The 19,161-nt window shown below is 39.8% G+C and overlaps 1 protein-coding gene across 6 annotated transcripts in view; it reads left to right on the top strand.

Moving 5' to 3' along the window:
* Window positions 1-2,831: 2,831 nt before the first annotated feature.
* The window catches only part of RPRD1A (regulation of nuclear pre-mRNA domain containing 1A), a 47,320-nt gene continuing 30,990 nt past the window's right edge, over window positions 2,832-19,161 (top strand). For 3 of the 6 annotated variants that reach the window (XM_087759660.1, XM_087759680.1, XM_087759689.1), the window contains exons 1-6: window positions 2,833-3,205; window positions 14,632-14,761; window positions 15,477-15,583; window positions 15,666-15,760; window positions 16,748-16,874; window positions 16,973-17,148. In XM_087759660.1, the coding sequence (XP_087615786.1) occupies window positions 3,055-3,205; window positions 14,632-14,761; window positions 15,477-15,583; window positions 15,666-15,760; window positions 16,748-16,874; window positions 16,973-17,148 (786 nt within the window). In that variant the 5' untranslated portion in view covers window positions 2,833-3,054. Of the gene's footprint in view, window positions 3,206-14,631; window positions 14,762-15,476; window positions 15,584-15,665; window positions 15,761-16,747; window positions 16,875-16,972; window positions 17,149-17,312; window positions 17,346-18,329; window positions 18,741-19,161 lie in introns of those variants that run through there. The other 3 variants (XM_087759699.1, XM_087759708.1, XM_087759670.1) reach the window with 3 other exon arrangements.

The raw sequence follows: 19,161 nt of genomic DNA, 5'->3' as shown, positions 1-19,161 counted from the left end.
TCATGCCTCCAAGAATACCAGGAGCTAAGCCCAGCTAGATTTTTGAGGGGCAGTCCAAGAAAGCAGGTTCAATGTTCTGATGATCAGCTGGAGTGGTTCAAGCAGAGAAAGAGCACACGTACAGGTTTGTGGCTTGGAAGAGGTAATTTTGAGAAAGCCCTATAGCAGAGTCAAGATGCTGTGTGCCCCAGCACCTCAGTAGAACCAAGCCTTCTCTTTGAATTAAGATCAGATAATAGAAATGCTCAGATATTTGGAAAAAAAAAATGCAAAGATGTGGACTGATGTGGTTTGTTTTTCTTTTTTTTTACCTTTCCCACAATGCACCATAAGCGTTGCTATTTTAGACACAGATCAGCCCTTCTAGTGCTTAAACACTTCCTAGGATTCCCTCAAGGTAATAGAACTTAAAACTTCCAATTGTTGTTAGGGTTAAATTTCCCGCTTACGAAAGGTTTTATGTGGATGTCCTTGGGTGAGGCGAAAAGAGAAACAAAAAATTTTTTAAAAGCAGGTGAATAACATATGAATAGTTTCTGAATGAAAGCTGCGGTTTTCAAAGCTCCGCAGCAAACAAACCCTCCATTGTGAATAGTTCCTGTCTGAGAATCACTTCACTTTGAGTACGTCTCGTGGTAAATCTCCATTCACTCTCTGGATAAGCATAGCTTTTAAAATTACACTACTGATGTAAACATTTATGATTACAAATTTAAAATGTGCTATAAAGATTTATGGGGAAAGTAAAATCTCAATTTTGCTGTATATTATGTTATACACTATATTATACATAGATGATAAATCACTCTCTCAGTGTTTAAATATATTTATTTACAGAACAAATACTTATCTCAGATGATTTATTCTTGTTTGTAAAAGGTTCTGATAATCTGGGATGAAAGATGCAGAGGAAGAAGTAATAAACATTTCTACAATCACTGCTAAAATTCTCTACCAATTTCCTGCTCTTTTTCCTTATCTTTCTGCTTTAACATCTAAATTTCACTGTTTGTTGCTACATACTTTTTAATCTAGCCTTGTATGTGAGAGAAATGTTTCTTTTTCCATAGTTGCCCACAAGTTTCTCCTGCTAACATCAGAATGTATGCCTCCAGAAAATGGTATTTGAATGTTAGTTACTAGATTACCATTCATACTTCATTTTTCTAATGCTTGCATCTGTGTTAGCTCTGTCTTAATTTTACTTCACTGCCCAGTTCTACTTAATGCCAGAGTGTCCTCTGCTGTACATAGCAAAAATAGCAATATATTACAGGTTCTTCCATTCATGATGATCAAAATGCAATGAATTGATAGAAAATGAGACTCTGTAGGGATCTGTGCAGCTTCTCACTTAAATTTCTCTGTCAAAGCATTTTTTGCAAAATCCTTTCTAGTTCTGCAAAAATCATCCGTGCTACAGATGATTTTGTGAAGAGAATTCACATTAAAACCGCCTAACACTCCCACCTCACCGATTTTTTATGTTTAAAAGGAAGATTTCACTAAGAACCAATATCAGTAAAATTGCCTGAAAACAATCCTCTGGAACATCTTCTCTGAATGTCAGATATGAAATAGGGAGAAAACTTTGTAACGTTCTAAAAATACTCTCCAGATTTTTTTCTCATAATTAGCTTTCTGCTGTTTGGTGGATATGTGAAAGGTTATAGGAATACTCTGTTTTAAGGGTGGATACTTAACCACTGCCAGGATGTTCCACGAGTAAGGTATATGCATATTTTTCTAATTAATACACACATAATTTTATAGAAATATTAACAATACTATCTGAGGAAGACAATAACTGCAGTCATAATTATTAGCTACAGAAAGAGGATTCGGGATAGACCTGTAAGAGTTAAGGTGGATAGTTCTCTGGAAATGTCAGTTAGTTGGTAATGTTGAAAATAAGAAGTGATGTCAGGTGTTTTTTAGAAAAGCAGCAGGAAGGCTAGCAAGAGCACCTTCCATGCAAGGAGAACTGACTTGGATCCTTCAGCTTGAAAAATCACTGAAGATGATGCAATACAAGTTCTATAAAAGAATGCAAAGAAGGTGAGCAGAGAACCTTTTTTTTTTCACTATTTCCACAACAGTAGAAGTAGCAAGCGTCCAATACATCTTTAAGGTTTGAATCAACTAAGAGGAAGCACTTTTGCACATCATCTTGCCATTGAACAGTGGAATTCTGACACAGTACTGTCAATGCCAGAAATTAAAAAAAAAAAAAAAAAAAAAGAAGAGACAGGTTTTAAAAATGAGGCCAGACACATTTGTGGAGCATGTCCATCTGCAAATATGAAATACCATGCACCCCCTCACACGGCAAGTTCCTTAACCTGCTACGTGAAAGAAATTGGTAGGCCTGGGGTTGCCTTGGGGCCTTATTTGTGTCTGTTTTTTTATGTTATTTCCCAGGGCAAAACGCTGATGTCCCCGTTCTTTTGTAGTAGCCCAACTCTGTTTCTGCTGGCCACGTCCCGCACCCCCAGCCCTCATGAGGAAACTCCCCCCCAGGACGGCGGCTGAGGCACGGCTGGCGCGCAAAGCCTTCTGGGAGGGCGGCCACCTGGCGCGAGCTCGGCCGGCGAGGTGAGCGAGGGCCGAGGGAAGCCACCCCCGGGCGACCCCGCTCCCCGGCCCCCGCCTGAGGCGGGACGGGACGGGACGGGACGGGCGCCGCCCGCCGGTACCCACCCAGCCGCCCCGGAGCCCAGCCCCACCTCCCCACCTCCCCACCTCCCCGCCCCTCCCCTCCCCTCCCCGCTCCTCCCCTCCCCGCCCCGCCCGGCTGTGGGCCTCTGCCGGAAGTGAGGACAGGAGGAGAAGGGGGGCGGGGCCGCGCCGGGCGGGGCGGCTCTCCGGGAGGTTTCGGCCGCCGCCATTTTGTTAGCGCCGGGCTGCCGGGGCCCGCGGAAGTGGCGGCCGGCGAGGCGAGGCGGGAAGGGACGGAGCTCTCCCGGCTCCTCCCCCGTTGGGGCGGAGAGGCGGGGACTGAGCGCGGCCGAGCCGGGCCGGGTCGGTGGGGCCGAGGCTGAGCGCGGCCCGGCTATGTCGGCGTTCTCGGAGACGGCGCTGGAGCGGAAGCTGTCGGAGCTGAGCAACTCGCAGCAGAGCGTGCAGACCCTGAGCCTGTGGCTCATCCACCACCGCAAGCACTCGGCGCTCATCGTCAGCGTGTGGGAGCGGGAGCTGCGAAAAGGTGAGGCTGGCAGGGCCGCCGCCGCCGTGTCGCTGTCGCCGTGCCGCCGCCAGGCCTTTCCCGCCCTCGGGTGCCGGCTGGGGCCTGCCTCGGGGGCGGCGGGTTTGGGGGAGGCGGCGGCCGCGGTAGGAGGAGGCCGCCCTCGGGCGTGCGGCTGCTGAGGGGGGGATGGCGGGGCTCCTCGGCCTGTCCAGCCGGGGAAGGAGGGACGGAGGGAGAAAAAGAGGGCGGGCGGGCCGGCCCACCTCAGCGCCTGGGGAGAGCGGGGCTACTGGGGCAAGTGTTAAACCCCGGATCTCGATTTCGTGATGACTGTGGGCTGGGAGGTGCTTCTCTTCACTCTTTTTTTTTTTTTTTTTTTTTTTTTTTTCTCTTTCCCCCTCCACTCCCCTGGCTCCTCTCTTCTTCCTCCCCCATTCCCTCTCAGTGAGATACCTCTGAGGAGGCGACTTTTCATGTTTTACTCCCCTTCTTTGTGGAAGGAGACAGGAAAGTGGGAAAAGGGAAGGGAGGCGGCAAGAACGGGGTTTAGGGCTTTTTGTTGTAATACTGGTAGTTACGGCTCTTCCAAGACGACCCTTTTTAGGCACTGTCTTTCATCATCTGTAACGATGGCTAGCTGTAATACTATTTGAGTTTCCTGACACGGTGGCTTTGTCCACTTATGCCAACAACTATTCTTGTAGGGTAGTTGAGGATGGGAATACTCTGGGGGAAGAGCAATTCAATGTGTCCAAAGTGTTTTTCACTTCCTGTTTTTGCCAGATGGCTAATACCGATGTTAGCATAATAAAGATGTGTGTTTCTTTAGCTGTATTATTTGATATTGAGTGTGCAGACTTAGATTCTTAAGTGGCTTTCCTTTTAACAGGAAAGAACTTGCAGCTGTAGGCAGTGGTTCAGGGACTGAAAGGCAGAAATAGCATGTGAAGGTTTATTTGACCTGACTGGCAAATAACTTGATCTTAAGTTGACTCATTTAAGAAAAAGAAAAATCACTTGCTAGAACTCTACCTTGCTCTAGGAAATCTTACTGTATTCCAATAGCTTCCTTTGGAGCCCCATTAATATGTGGATCTTTAATGGGAAAAGTAGAAGACTAGATTTTCAAGAGGAGAGGAAAAATAGGACTAAACCGTTACAGGACTTACGAAAGAGAAACCACTCCCTTAGTTTCATGCAACTAAGAGGAATAATTGACTTGCAGAAATGATGTGTAATGGAATATAAAGAGTACATGGCTGGATCACAACTACTTCTTGGTTAGGGGGCGTAACTTCATAGCAAATGGATTGAACCACCATTAAAATAAAAAACTTGAGTATGAAGTAATACTAAACTTTACAGTATAGTCTGGAAATACATTCCTATAAACTCCGTAGATTTTCACATGGCTGCTGTGGTTTTGTTTAAAATATGCTTTTTGTGTGAAACATTATCTTTTGAACTTTCAAGCATGAGTTAGATTCTTTTTTTTCTGTTGCCTAAAGAAAGACGTATTTGGTGGCATATTTCCTTTTATGAAATAAACATATTTTCACTACATGTTTGTTGCAAGTTTTCTTTCTTGTTCCGAGAACAAATAAATGGATCTCCCGTCTGCGTCTGAAACATTTCACATTTCTGGGCCTTCTGAACAAACAACTCAAATGTTTGGTGTTCTGAATGGTATCAGAAAGGTGTCTTAAACAAATTGGCACATAGCCAGAGTTTTGTTTGCTTGTCTTAACATGCACAATACCAGTTCATAATAATCTAGAATATTAATGCTTAGTCCTTAACTTCAGTATTAACATAATTTTCCTGTTATGCTGTTTGACTAATTGGGGAAACGAAATGTTTGAAACATGGGCTACGTGTTTGAAGGTGGCAAGGATAATGAGCTTCTTAAGAACTCATGGGAATGCTTTGCTTTTTCTCAGCTTTCAATGTCTGGCTTCCACTTTTAAGCCTGTTTTGAGGATGTAGCTCAGGAGCTTTGGATGAGTATAGCTGCTATAATTGGTTTTATCTTCAGTTTGTTGAAGTTGTCATCCAGCTTTTGCTGCTTCAAAGTATGATTTTTCTGGTGACCTCTTTTTGGAAGCCAATCGTCAAGGGTCTGCGGAAAGCATGTGATAGTCTACGTCTGGTAGGAGTGGATTAGTTGCTTTCAAGGTCCTGCACCTTTTCTTCTGGGCTTTTAGGCCTTACGTGAAGTGTTTCTTCTTTCATATGTTCCTCTACTGCTTCATTTGAAGCTGGCGTAGTTAAGATACATGGTATGTGTTTTAATTTTCCATCTCTGATAATAGTGCCTGAGCTTCATAAATGTTAGCTTACATTTGCCTGGTAGTAACTTTTTGCTAATTGCAGCACAGAATTGTATGATGGTCCCTAATCCCCAAAGGGTATATTTAGTGGTCTAAGCAGACAGCACATTGAAGATGAGTATGCTGTGGTGAAGTGACTTGCATAAAACATCACAAAGCAGAATGCTGGCAATGAGGCCATAAATAGAGTAAGTTTAAGGTTCCTGACTTGCCTACCATCCAAGCCATAGAAACATGATTTCCTTCCTACCCGAGAGGACAATTATCTCTATTTGGGGAATATGGACACAAAAATTACTGGCACTTGCTGTTATTGCCAGCCAGTAGTGTCCTGGAACTGAAAATTGAACCTTGCCTTTCTAAATTTAATTTCCTTTCATTGTATCCCTTTTTTATTGTCACCCCTGTCTCCACACCTTCCTTCTAACCTGCTCCCTTTCAGGCTCATGGAACATTGTATAACAGAGTTGAACACAATACAGTGTGATGCTACATTTTTTTTCTGGATGCTTTCAGTTTTGATAAAAGATCCCTTGCGTCAGATCAGCTTGCATGAACCTTTCTGAAGATATCTTTAGTTATTCATGAAAACAAATGCTAGGATCACAGCTTTTTTGTTCCTAAATGTTTGGTTCTGATTCTTTTATTTTTAAGATAGTTATTGTCTTTATACAATGTTGGAGTAGAGGTGAAAAAGCAGCTTTTCAAATGTGCATATAACTTAGGCAACATGAAATCTTAGTCCCTTTCTGTTTACTTGGATTAATTGGTAGCAGTGTTCAGGTCCCATATTGGGGCATCTCTGCAGATCATTGGTTCCATACTCCTTCATCTACAGGTTTTCTGCAGTTGACGTTTCATTGATTCTCTTGGTGAATTCTTGCATTGAGATGCAAACTTCGAGAATGGGCAAAACTTGCACATCTTTGTCATAACTTGGAGCAGTTATGTAACGCTGGATTTGTCTTGCTGAACTCCAATGTTGCTAAAGTTGTATCAAGACAGTCGATATAACTCTGATTACTGAGAGTAATGCATATATGCTTTTTTCCTAATGCTACCATAACTTTTATATGTAGTTCTTAAAATACTGGCATGTAGAATGCATAGGGTCGTTCTTAGAAATAATCAAAAATTGGAGGAAAGCTAGTAAAATGTATTCTAGAATTGGTTGTGTTGTGATAGTACTGATAACTCTGAATTGTCCAGACATTCCTAGTAACTGTCACAAATATTTAAGGAAAGGATGTCATCTTACACAACCAGTAGTTTGATGAAATTATGATACAGAGTTGTATATTATATGATTCAAGAGACTGAGTGTAGAGACATGCTGTTTAATGACTGACCTCAAATATGTGCTAAGGAAAAAAATGTGTGAATGAACTGTGCCACTAGGGTGGGGCTGTGGCAGAGCTGGTGCTCTGCGTGGGGTATTAAGTGTTCCTGATTCTGCATCTGTGCAAGACCATTCAGGTGTCACTCCAGGTGCTTCACGTTTTAGTGTATGTAGTGGGTTTTTTTTCACTATATTACTATGATTAGTGGAGAATAGATTCTGTAGTTCATTGATCTTTTGCTCATTGATGAGTAAAATGATGAGAAAAGATAAATAGAGTGCCTTTAACTTAAATGACAACTGTAATGAAATAACAAAGATTTCTCCTGTTTTGACAGATAAGCAGAAGTCTGCAATGACAACAGAACAGCTCCTTTTCCACTCTGCTGTTGGTTAAATATGTCTTTAAATATTTCTGATGCTTTTTTTGCTGACAGTATCTTGTGCTGTGCTGCTGCTGAAAACCCGGCAAAACCAATAATTAGTTTTGAAATAGATGAGTTCCGTGATGGAAAGCTGGTGCTGGCGTAAAGATGACTGTGAGGATAGTATCACCCCTTTAGGCCACAGCCTAAAGTGTGTTAGCACTGGCTTATGCTGATCATGAAATCATGAGTCTGCATTCTTTTGAATTTTGTAGCTGATTTATGGAACAAATAGTTTGGTGAGGAGGCTATTCTTTCAGTACTTCGTTTGTAGTAAATGTCTTACTAACATGAGAATCTCATGCAGTTTAGATTTTTATTCTAGAAAATTGTGGCTTTTTTTCTTTAGTACTTGTGATATGGCAGCTTCAATATTGCTTCGAAGTAACTTGTGTGGATTAATTTTTGTGATAATGTTGCCACATAACCTAATTATTTTACAGAGACCTTTTGAGTGGGGGTTAGGTAGAATTTTGTAAAGGCTTGAAAAGTGTCACTGAGGAAAATGATCCTGATTCAGCTAGATTTCAGATGTATGAAATGTAACACTCAAAGTTAAATAGTTAATTACTTAGTAGTCATAAGCTTACTCAGTATTTGAGTAGTTAAGTAGTAATAATTAATTAACTGTAATGTGAATACATCAGTCATTCCCTAAATGCAACTGGTGGGCCTGTTAAAACTACTTAGTTTTGTGTATCTGTAAAGGCATTGACTTACAGGTTTTTTTTAAACTAAGTAGCATTACACATACAGTTTTGCTGTGTAAGCCTGCAGCTGCTGAGTGGCTGCTGAGAAAACCCTTAGGAACCCCCTTGAAGAGGCTCTTCTGAGATGGAGACTGTTGAGACTTATTTTTTTGTTATTTGCAAATCAGGTATGTTCTTTTGCTTATATCTCTTGCTTCCTGGTTTCAGGATTTCTGCAGCTATAGAGGTTTATTGTTTCTTTGTGTGTTTTGTTTTGAAATGAACAATTTCAATTCCATAATTCAAAGCATCAGCCTTCAAGGGTGAATAGTAGTAAGCAGTTGTTTAGTAGGCTCCATGTGATATTTGCTGTACTAGGTTAAAATGTGGTCTATTTAAAAGGGAAAAAAGAAAACAAAATTGCTAAATGTTTGAGTTTGGTAATATGGGACTGTCTATTTTAAGTTCCAGTTAGTTGTCTGTAATAGCTTTTTTCCTGTCAACTGATTTTCAGTTAGCTTTTCCAGGTCCAGCTCTGTCACTTGTTAGGTATTTACATGCTAGTGATATTTTGGTAGTTGTGTTGTATCTTTAAACCTAGTTTCAGATTCAGATATATGTTTCCTCAGAGCCTGACATGGCATCTCATAGATTAGTCAGTCTCAGAAACTGATGCTGAACACCTCTCCCCCCCCACCCCCACCCCCCAATCATTTGACCACTTGTTTTGACTGTCATCTGTCACCCCACCCATGTAACACTGATCACTGTCTTCACTGCAAAGCTTACCTAGGTTAGCAGAGTCATTGTATATTAAGACAGCTACAATTGTGTAAGTACATCTGGGCAGCTATAGAGGGACATATGTTTAGCGCTCGACTCTGCCAGTTTACCTGCTATTCCAGTTTATTATGCTTGAGTTTTATTTTTTGGTTTTGGGATGTTGAAGTCATTCAGTGGTATAAGAAGCAACTATTTTTGCTTATTTATGGTTGGTTGTCTACAGCTTCTGCTGCAGGGACATATGCTAGTGTTTGGGTCCTCACTCATTATAGCTGCTGGCATTGATGCAATACATTTTTCTTAAGCTAGTGACTGTTGGGGCAGTTGCTCAATGCTGCTGAAAATTGGAAGACAGAGTATCTTAGTAGGCAAATTGAGAAGCCCTAGCAACATTGAAACCAGATTTGAAAGTTGTACTACATGTGAATTACTCTGATACTCAGTCAACTGCTTTGGAGCAGAACCACAGCCAAAAGTGGTGGAAATATATTGCCCTGTGGATGTGAAGTGGATTTCAGGAAACAAGTTCCTGATTTAAAGCAATTGTTTTCTGTACTATGTAATGTAGTTTTTCTGCCAAGAGGAGGAATCTTTCTCTACTGGTGGTAGTAAAATTATTTTACTTGGTGGTAGTATAGTGTCATTGGCCAACGTGATGCACTTGAGAGAATAAATAGGTTTTGTTTTCTTTTGTTTAAAAGAAACAAAACTATGGTTTACTGATTTCACTGGTTAGTAGGTGTTCTTGAAGAGGCCAGTAAGATTCTTAAGACGGAGGTGCTTGTGGGTACCTTCCTGCTTATCCACATGAATCTTCTCATCTATGCAAAAAGAGTTGAACATCAACCAACAGCAGACAAAACTTCAGGTGAATGTGAGTTGTTGAGTCAAGTTAGAGACATGTATTTGCTACATGTATGATTTACAAAATGACCTGCAGTCAGGAGCAACAGATTAGCAATATAAGAATCCTTCACTTAAAATAGTCACGTTTGGATTGTGTAATCCAGCCTGACTAGTTGACTCTCTAACATTAGTCTTGAAAGAATGCAGTGTATACAAATCTATGTTTGTTTATTGCTGTACCACTCGTGTCCTGGTATCTTGTCTTTCATCATTCTGGTTCTGAATACTTAAGTTCAGTGTCTTTTTCCTATCCTAAAACTGTTGTTGTTGCAGTCGATTCATATCCATCTTGGCATTGCACCAGCCAGGCCAGGCAATGAAAGGAATTGGTTTGTTTCATGTGTTCAGGTGATTCAAGATACATTAAGTGCAGTGGGATGCTTCTGCAGAGTAATTACGTAGGAATGGTTCCCTTGGGTTTTGCCCAGCTTTCTCTCATCCCCATGGTGATTTGATGCTGACGGCCTCTTTCCCAGCAGTGGCTGTATGCTGTGTTCCCTTTGTCTCCTAGCTGCCAAACTCAAAGTCAAGATACTTGGACCCTCAAACCTTGAACGCACGTTCTGTGGGCAATCTCATTCCCCTCTTTGAAAAGGAAACAGAGCAGTTCTCAAACTTTGGTAAAATTCAGTGACTGTGCAATGTTGAACACTTAGTTTAACTTTTCCGTGACAGAAGGTTAATGAATTTTAAGATTAAGTTCTTGTTGTACAACATGCCTTTTATGGATTGTATTATCTTTGAATTGTTCTTTCTGGTGGTAGTGTCTGAAGTGACTTTTTACAGATACACTTTGTCATGTTACCGAAGGTGCTGCACTTAAACAGCTTGCATAAAAACTCAGGTTACCTCTCGGTGTGAAGGGTCAGTGATCTTGCACTCAAGTTTCAGTGCTGCTTGACTTGAAAAAAAATGAGTTGGGTCTTGTGATAAAAAGCTTGAAAGCCTATCAGATGTTTGCAAAGATGTCATGTAACTTCTCATGCAAAGGTATGAAGCATGCTATGACACAGGAATTGTCCCAGGGATTTTGGGAGAAATGCTGACACTCGTGTACTCTGCTGCATGTATGTAGACTAATATAATTCAAAAACAGTTGAACCAAATCTTTATTTGAATCCATATTAGAGAACTTCAGTAAAAAGAAACTGTTTAGTGCTGATAACTGTTGTGGGATTTTAACCTACTGATGCTCATTTTCTGAAAACCTCTTGTTAAATGATATTTTCATTCAAGGTCAGTTGGCATAGCAGAGCCGGCCCGTAGAAGGTTAAAGCCTGATGTAACATTTTCAGATAGGTCAATAGTCTATACACTTGTAGTGGGATATAAGTTCCTGTGTGTTTTTCTGTGGTTTCTTCTGGTATGTCTAAGACAGCAAATGTCTCTCGGCTCTCGGGAAGAGGCGTAGAACAGCGTGAAACTAATGGGCATGTTTCTAGCAATCTTCATGGGAGCTCAGTTTCCAATGCCAGGAGGTAAACCTGGAGAAGACAAATACAGGTGATTATGCTGGCTTTGATTGCCATAGTTAACCTCAGTGAAAATAACATGCTTACTGCCTTCCAAGGTAAAATAGTAGAGTTTCTTGCATTAAAGTGGTGGCTCTTCAGTGCTAGAGTTCTCTAAGTATAATGGACTCAAACATACAATGTCAGGGTATTTATATTGGACTGGTAGAGAACCAGAAATACCCAGGCTGGGCTAACAAGTATGTGTTCCTAAGAAGTATAGATTACCGAAAACTAAGGCTTGATAATGAGGATGCTAAGTCTCTCCACCATAGATGCCTGATTACGCTAGTTGCCAGTGCAATACCATGAATACCTGCAAAGTTTTCATTGGCATTTAAATATGTCAGGTACATTTTTGGGACAGACTTAGTTTCTGTTGCGAGGTGCCAATCCCAGCTAGCATCATTGTGGATGCTTTAAGAGTAATCTGCTTAATAGGGCCCTTATACCAGCCAGCACTGTTGACCTGTTAAAATATTTCAGAATTTAGAACTTCAGGGAGCTGCTTTGACTGCTTTGGTGGGTAAATGGTAAATCTAACTGAAACAAGCAGAAGAGTTACATGAACACTGCACAGAGCTTCTGAAGAGATGACTCAGTCCAACATGGATGCTTTCTTAGCAGTTTTGTGTTTGCAGACTGTACTGTTAGTGTACCAGAGATGCTGTGGGCTAGCTGCTTCTAACACTATACACTCTGACAGAACGTGCCTTTCAGATACTTCTTTAACCTAAGATAATACCTTTTTTCTTTCATTTTCTTCTGACAGAGTGCTTTTGCTAATAGCCTTGCCACGTGTTGAGGATACTTTTTAAAGTAGTCTAACTGTTCTTTGATCCATTTTGGTGTTCTGAGGTATATCAAAGCCCAGGGCTGAAAAGTTAGTGTCACTGCTACTGAAGAGAGATGTTTTAAACAGATAATTTTCTTCAGAACACATCTGTCTGGCCTGGAATTTAATTTTGCATTTCAGACTTCAATAGTTAATTTACAGTCGTAGTAGCAATAGAACACTTCGGGTTTTTTCAGCTCAGAGTTGTCCACCTCAGTTGCTAAAGGTTACGTTGCACTTTAGTCTCGTATGTAAGGCAGAGCGGTAGTAGGCCAGTATGTAACTCCTGAAGATTTGTGAAGTGAAAGGGAACGCTTGAGATGAGGTGTGATTTTTAGCTTTGGAATTTTGCGCAGAGCATTCTTGCAGCAAGAGAAATTAAATTTTACTTCAAAATATTCTGTGCGAACATATGGATAGAATATTAGTCAAATTTCTAACCAAAGCCACAGATAGCTTAATAGTGTTTTGAGGATTTTTGCTCATTAAATGCAGCTTTCTTTCTGTTAAGTTGCAGTAGGAAGCTGAAAAGGTAATACTAGAGGAAATAAGGTTGAAAGTTACTTTATGGGTTTTAGCATGCTTTTTCCAAACACAGTACATTGATCTGTTTACTGTGGTGAATAGATAAAGCCTAGGCTTTGTGAGAAGCAATATCACCTGATTTCATGGCACTGCATACATCTCCTGTTAGTTGATTCGGTTACTTGTTGGAAAGAAGGGAGTTGAGGTCTGTCACAAATGAGTTACATCACTGAGGATTAAAACATAACTTTTTTTTCTGTGAACTGGATGGACAAGGACCTATCCTGCATGCAGTTCAGAGGACGTAGTATGGGGAACAGTCTGCTTCATTATATCTTGAGTCCTAATTCTGGGCTCATTTAAGAAATCGCGGCAGGGCAGGGTCAGCTTTGGTAAATGCTAGTTAATTTTGTTGCATCCATGAGGCAGGACGTGTTTTAAGAATTTCTCTTTGAATAATTAAAAGGTTTCTATGTGTCAGAACTATGATTTGCTTGAAGCATAGATAGGAGATGTGTTGCTATATTGCCAGTCTGTTTTTAATAAAGAAATTAAGTAGCATAGGTTTATAAAATCTACGTTTTGGTTCAGCCAGATTTTGACCCAAATAGGTGAATTTCCTGAGTGTTTGCATGTGGTGACTTCACTCTTTGGAGCAGACCAAATAGATCCACCTTGTGTCCAGCACTTCCAAACTGATTTTTTTTGCCACTTTTTAGTTTGCCTTCATTCTAAGAGATAAGTGCATTTTTACTTTTAATGCAGCGTTTTTTTTCCCCACTTAATCCAGAACTCTCTTAACTTGTTGGATATGTCTGTCCAAGAGGATGGGAAAAATTCAGTACTCCAAGGAGAAATCCTTCAGAGAGTCTTTATATAGTGCAAAATTTCAAAAACATTTTCTTAGAATGGAAGCATGTCAACATTGAATTTTCTGTTTGTATGTGAGGGTGGTGGTTCTGCATGTTTGAGAGTGGAATGGAAATTGACAGAATCAAATCATATTGGGAACTAAGAAAAAGTTTCAAGAAATCCTAGATTGGCTTTACCATAGTGCTGCTTTCCTCGAGAGGGCAGAAAAAACTTAAATCTTGTCTTTCAAGAGAAACCTCTTTTTAAAGTCAGAGCATACATACTGAGATTATGTAGTGGTAATGGATATTGAAAGTTTTTCTGGTGTTAAGACAAGGTTAGAAGTGTTACAATAAGAGTTGCAGCTATAAGAAACCTGTAGAAAATGAAGATTAGATGAAGTGTGATGGTAAATGAAAACAGCTGAGTAGGAACACTTAGAAAACACAGAATAGATTTTCAAAAGGAACTTGTAACTTGGAAGCTTGTAATCTATCGCACGCTAATGGGAATGGGGTAAAATGCGTAAGATGCTTGGAGAAGAGATACACCACAACAGCCTGAAAGTGATTTTTTAAAATGTTTTCTTGATATTACAGCTGCAGGCAGCTGCATTACAGCTGATTAGGAGATGAGGGAGGGGAGAATCACAGTGATACAGAGAGATTGACTAGGGATTGACTGTTCAGTTCGCTCAAATACAAGAATGAGGGACGGTTATATGAGACTGAGTGAAGTTCAAACTGAAAGACGGAGGTTCTTCACATGAATGATTGTGGATCTGTGAAGCTCCTTGTCAGAGGACTTCATGGGTGTAACAAATTTATGCAGGCTCAGAGGGAAGCTGAAGTACGTGGAAGAAATCCATGAAGGCTACCAAACAGGCAAATCACACTGGGCTCAGGAAAACACCTGAAAATAGTTGGGGGCTGAAGAACACTTTGGAATATCATGGGTTTTTTCTGTTTATTTTTGGAGATGGGGCTAGAGGGAACTTGTGTCATATTATGAAGGAGGAAGGATCTGAGCAAAGGGTTACAGTAGAAAAGAGAAAAAAGCCAATGGGTGACCAAAGTCTTTTCTCATTTTTAAATACAAAATCAGAGAGAAATATTGTAAGCAGTAATGAGAATAGGAAAAATACATTTGATTTGGGTTTTTTTGTGTGTTTAGTATAAATGTGGATAAATGGGTATTAGTTGGAGGAACTAAAATTTCTGATTTTCTTGTTTATCACTCTTTTTATTAGCAAAACCAAATAGGAAGCTGACATTCCTGTACTTGGCCAATGATGTCATACAGAACAGCAAAAGAAAAGGACCAGAATTTACGAAAGACTTTGCACCAGTGATAGTGGAGGCTTTTAAGCATGTTTCAAGGTACAGTAAACTGTTATGTGCAATACCCTTCATCATACTGTATTTGAGGGGGGTTTAGAGAAGTCCTCAGTTCATCTATTCTGACCCAGCTAGTCCTTGTGTGCTATTTCTGTACTTGAAGTCTTGTTAATTCAATTTATTCAATGTTCGTTTGATCTTGGATAGTCTTAATGCTGTTGGATGAAGTTATGTAGTGAATTCATCTGCATTCAGTCCCTTTTGCCTTAAAAGCTGTTAGCTATGCCCTACATTAAGACTTGCTTTCAGTCTGTGTTTATACGCTACAGCAGTTTGATATGTTTCATTTCTAGTTTTGCATGATTTGTTTTTTCCCAGCAGCCGTTCATCTAGTTCCATGAGGATGCTAAGTCTTGATACAGAATTATTTTCACATGGTACACAGCTGTTGAAGCAACGAAACCTATTTGCAGTGTTTGCATAATAGGGTTACAGACCTACAGATTTATGGATTGAGCAAGCAAACACAAAGAGAGAATTGGGCGTTGCCTTTTATTTTAACGTGCTTGCTAAGACACCTTGAGCTGGTCTTTGCTTTCTTTTCTTTAAAATGTGATTTTGTTATTTTCCGAGATGATTGGACTTCTGATACTTCGGTGTTGATAAAGTATGCCAAGGTCCTTTTGTACAAGATAATCATACGGCGGCGCTGTACTTCTACCTAGTGCTGATTTTTGCTTTTTTTTTCTTGTAACAGTGAGTCTGATGAGAGTTGTAAGAAACACCTTGGCCGAGTTCTCTCTATCTGGGAAGAAAGGTCTGTTTATGAAAATGATGTATTAGAACAACTTAGGCAAGCTTTGTGTAAGTATTTTGTGTGTGTATGAAGATTCAGTCTCTTTTTTGAAATATTATTTCTCTGACTCCTCTGTTTGTTTTCATTTAGATGGAGACAGAAAGGTGAGGAAGCGCACATATGAACAGATAAAAGTTGATGAAAATAACTGTTCACCTCGAAGTTCTCCCACTGACCCTCCACAGGTGAAAACATGTTTATAAAATTCTGTATTTGCATATGGTTTGATATAGAATTTTTCAGTTACTCTTGGTTTTGAATGGTCTCTGCTTTTCTTGTTAATGAAGTACTGTTTCTGAGCAAAGGTGACTACACCTGAAACTTTTCTTCACAGAACTTTAGGTTACAAGTGGAGCTAAGAAGTTGAGCGTGCTGTAACTTTAGTCAGTTTAACACTAAACCAGAATGTATGAACTATATATCAGCTTTGTCCAAATCTGGATTTCAGCATTAGTTTCTACAATGTTTTAGGTTCTCATTTGGTTTCCAGGGTGGTAACCAGTAACACATGTATTAGAATAAGAATAGAATAAGATTGTTACCGGTTTATTAGTAAAATATTTCTCAATGTTGCAATCATGATGGTTGGGAAAAGTCTTGTCTACCTTGCATGGTTATGGCTTTTATAATTCTCGTGGGTTTTTTGTTATGGTACTGCCCCATCTCAGAAGGCTTTTTCTTATGGTAAGGAATGACTGTGCTCAAATAATCAAAATTTAGTGTGTTTCTCTGTAACAGACATCTGGGCTTCTATGAACATCAGCCCTACTTCCAAAAGAAGTGCACTGATCTAGTCTGATGCGATAGTGAAGCAAAACTACAAGAAAAATAATTTCAAAAATATATAGTAAAATGAAAGGTACTGTAAAATAATCACTACTGTAAAAAATAAAAGATTTATAAGTAGTCCTATGCCAAGAATTAAACCGAAAAATCTATTTTAGGAAGGTGACCTTTAAAACTAGGAACACTGCAATGTTTTTCTGAGAATTAATGGCTTAGTTTTCTTTTGTTTTCAGTCTGAGATGGGATAGAGTATTGCTATAATGCTGATATCATAAATGCTTTTTAAATTACCATCAAACTGATTCCATAAGCTTACTGTGAAATACTGTTTTGCTACTAGGATATGTTTATTTAAACTAGTTCTCAATCTTGCATGCTTTTTTCAGACCACAGATCTCATTAGAGCATTACAAGAACTAGAAAACGCTGCCTCTGGGGATGCAGCAGTTCATCAGAGAATAGCTTCTTTGCCTATAGAGGTGCAAGATGTGTCCCTGTTAGACAGAATAACAGGTGAGGGTTGGGGATCCAGTAACTGAAATGCTGTTCTGAGAACTTAACAGTATATAATGAAATCATGCTTTACTTGTTTTTCTCTCCTTGCTTTTTAGATAAGGAATCTGGAGAGCAACTTTCCAAAATGGTAGATGATGCATGTATGTTGCTGGCGGATTACAATGGCAGGTTGGCAGCTGAAATAGATGATAGAAAACAGCTAACTCGAATGTTGTCGGACTTTCTCCGATGTCAAAAAGAATTCCTTGCAGAGAAAGAACATAAGCTGGAAGTGCGTAATGTTTTGTTTTAGTCCATTCTTCACTAAAGCTTGTTCTTGCAAATGTTTTTAGTTTGCCTAAACAAATTTTCTCTCCAAAGGTAAATATTTAATCACCACTGTTAGGTCTTTGCTTCCAGCATGTTTTTAACAAGATTTTTTTTTTTTGGTTCTAGTGTTCTGAATCTATTAAACCAGCTCAACATTAGGTAATGTTACAACTGTAATCACTTCAGTGTTTGTCTTTCTGGTTTTTAGCCTATTCAGTCTTCATTGTATGTACAGACTTAGTTTTAGTAGTACAGATAGAAAGTCTAATCTTGAATGGTACAAACTTAATTCTTCATAGAGTAAATTTTTTTCTTGTTCTTTTCATTCATTGTTGTAAGTCTTAGTTATGTATTACATTGTTTAATATCCTTTTTGTGAATAGAATGGTCTTTCCGGTAGTTGAAGGTTTGTGAAGCCACATGAAGGATAAGAATTTAATTCCTGGTTTCAGCACGACTTTTTAACTTGACTCAAGCATACATTAAGCCCAGTAAAATGTAGTTTTAGGTTCTACAGCCTCTAACACAGCTGGTTAGCAACATTTTTAGCACTAGCACCATTGGGACAGGACAAATCATTAATAAAAGAAGGATGCAGAGTGAACAGCTCATTATGAGCAAATGATCCCCTAAGTTATTCCGTTCTTCACTATTACCAGTCATCTATTTTCCTTTCCTACCACATAATACTGTCAGGCCTCCTATTGAACATCCCACGTATGCTAAATAGGCCCATAATTTCATGTCCATTGCTTCCCAAATCCCTTGTCTCAGCTTTGACACGTAGGTTCCAGCGCTAGCTTGGGTATTACAGCAATAGAACTGAAGCTGCACCCTTCTGCAAGGGGAGATAGCTGAACAGTTGCGGTGCCCTGTAACTGCAGCATATACATGTAGTCCTTGCATGGTGCACAAATTAATTGCTCTTCATGTTTCATATCATACAGGCCTGTCAAGAACATTTTCTTCACTCTGTGGTTTCTTTGCCCTTTTATAACTTCATAACTTGAATTCCGATTTTGTGGTGTCTTTGTTCAGGAAAATGCTGTTCACAATGTATCTGAAGTGATCATTCAGATCAGTTGTGTCATTCCTAGACTACTCTTATTTCCTGACTTCCTTCCTTTGCTCTATGCCTCACAGAAAAGCAATTGATGAACGTTCTTCCTATCAACTTCACTGTGTTTATCCTGTGGGAAGAATATCAACCAACTTCACGTAAGATAGATGGTATGCACGGTAGTGCTGATTGCAGTAGCAACTGATCCAACTGTACACTGGAACCTGGAAGATTAAAAAACAGGAAGCCTTAAGCTTTTAATCACCTGCCCTGCCTTCCCTCTGTCTGTGTGATGTGTTCGAAGTACAAGTTCCCGCAGTACTAGTGTAGGACTCATTGTCTTGAGATGCTCACTTCTTTTTGTAGATCATGACCAGCAATTAGATCCTGTTTAGGTATGGTAGACCACTGGGATAGTAAGTTGCTCAAAAGGCAGTGACTTAGTCCTCCAGACAAAAAAAAACAAAAGAGCTCAATTAATCAGAAATTACAAATGGAGTGCAGCTGTGAACAGATTCCACTCTTGTTGGTTGTTTTCAACAAATGCAAACCAGTTTAATTTCCTGATATTACTAGATCAAAGAGTTCGTAGCTGTAAAAGAAAGCAGTTGCTTATTCCCAGGACATCATGGTCTTTAAAACTGGGTTTCTTGGCTGAATTATTTAAACTGTTAAAGAATTTCATTCTAATACAGCACCCTTCCAGTTTTAGACTGGTTTCAGAGGTCTTTCTTCAGAAAGCAGGAGCCAGTCTTCAGTATCTATAGCAGTCTGTTTTAAACAGATGAAGTCCTAGGATGTTGAGGTATACTGTAAGAATGTCAGTGTGGTATAAAAGCAGGTTACTAATAAAGAACTGTGAGCCAAGATGGTGTTAACGCAAGGTACTAATAAAGAGCTATGAGCCAAGAGATT

Source organism: Nipponia nippon, unplaced genomic scaffold (assembly GCF_047370975.1).
Source record: "Nipponia nippon isolate SJK-2023a ecotype South Korea unplaced genomic scaffold, ASM4737097v1 scaffold_1, whole genome shotgun sequence".
Taxonomy (NCBI): domain Eukaryota; kingdom Metazoa; phylum Chordata; class Aves; order Pelecaniformes; family Threskiornithidae; genus Nipponia; species Nipponia nippon.
The sequence above is the reverse complement of the archived record's forward strand: the minus strand, read 5'-3'. Positions and strand labels throughout refer to the sequence as shown.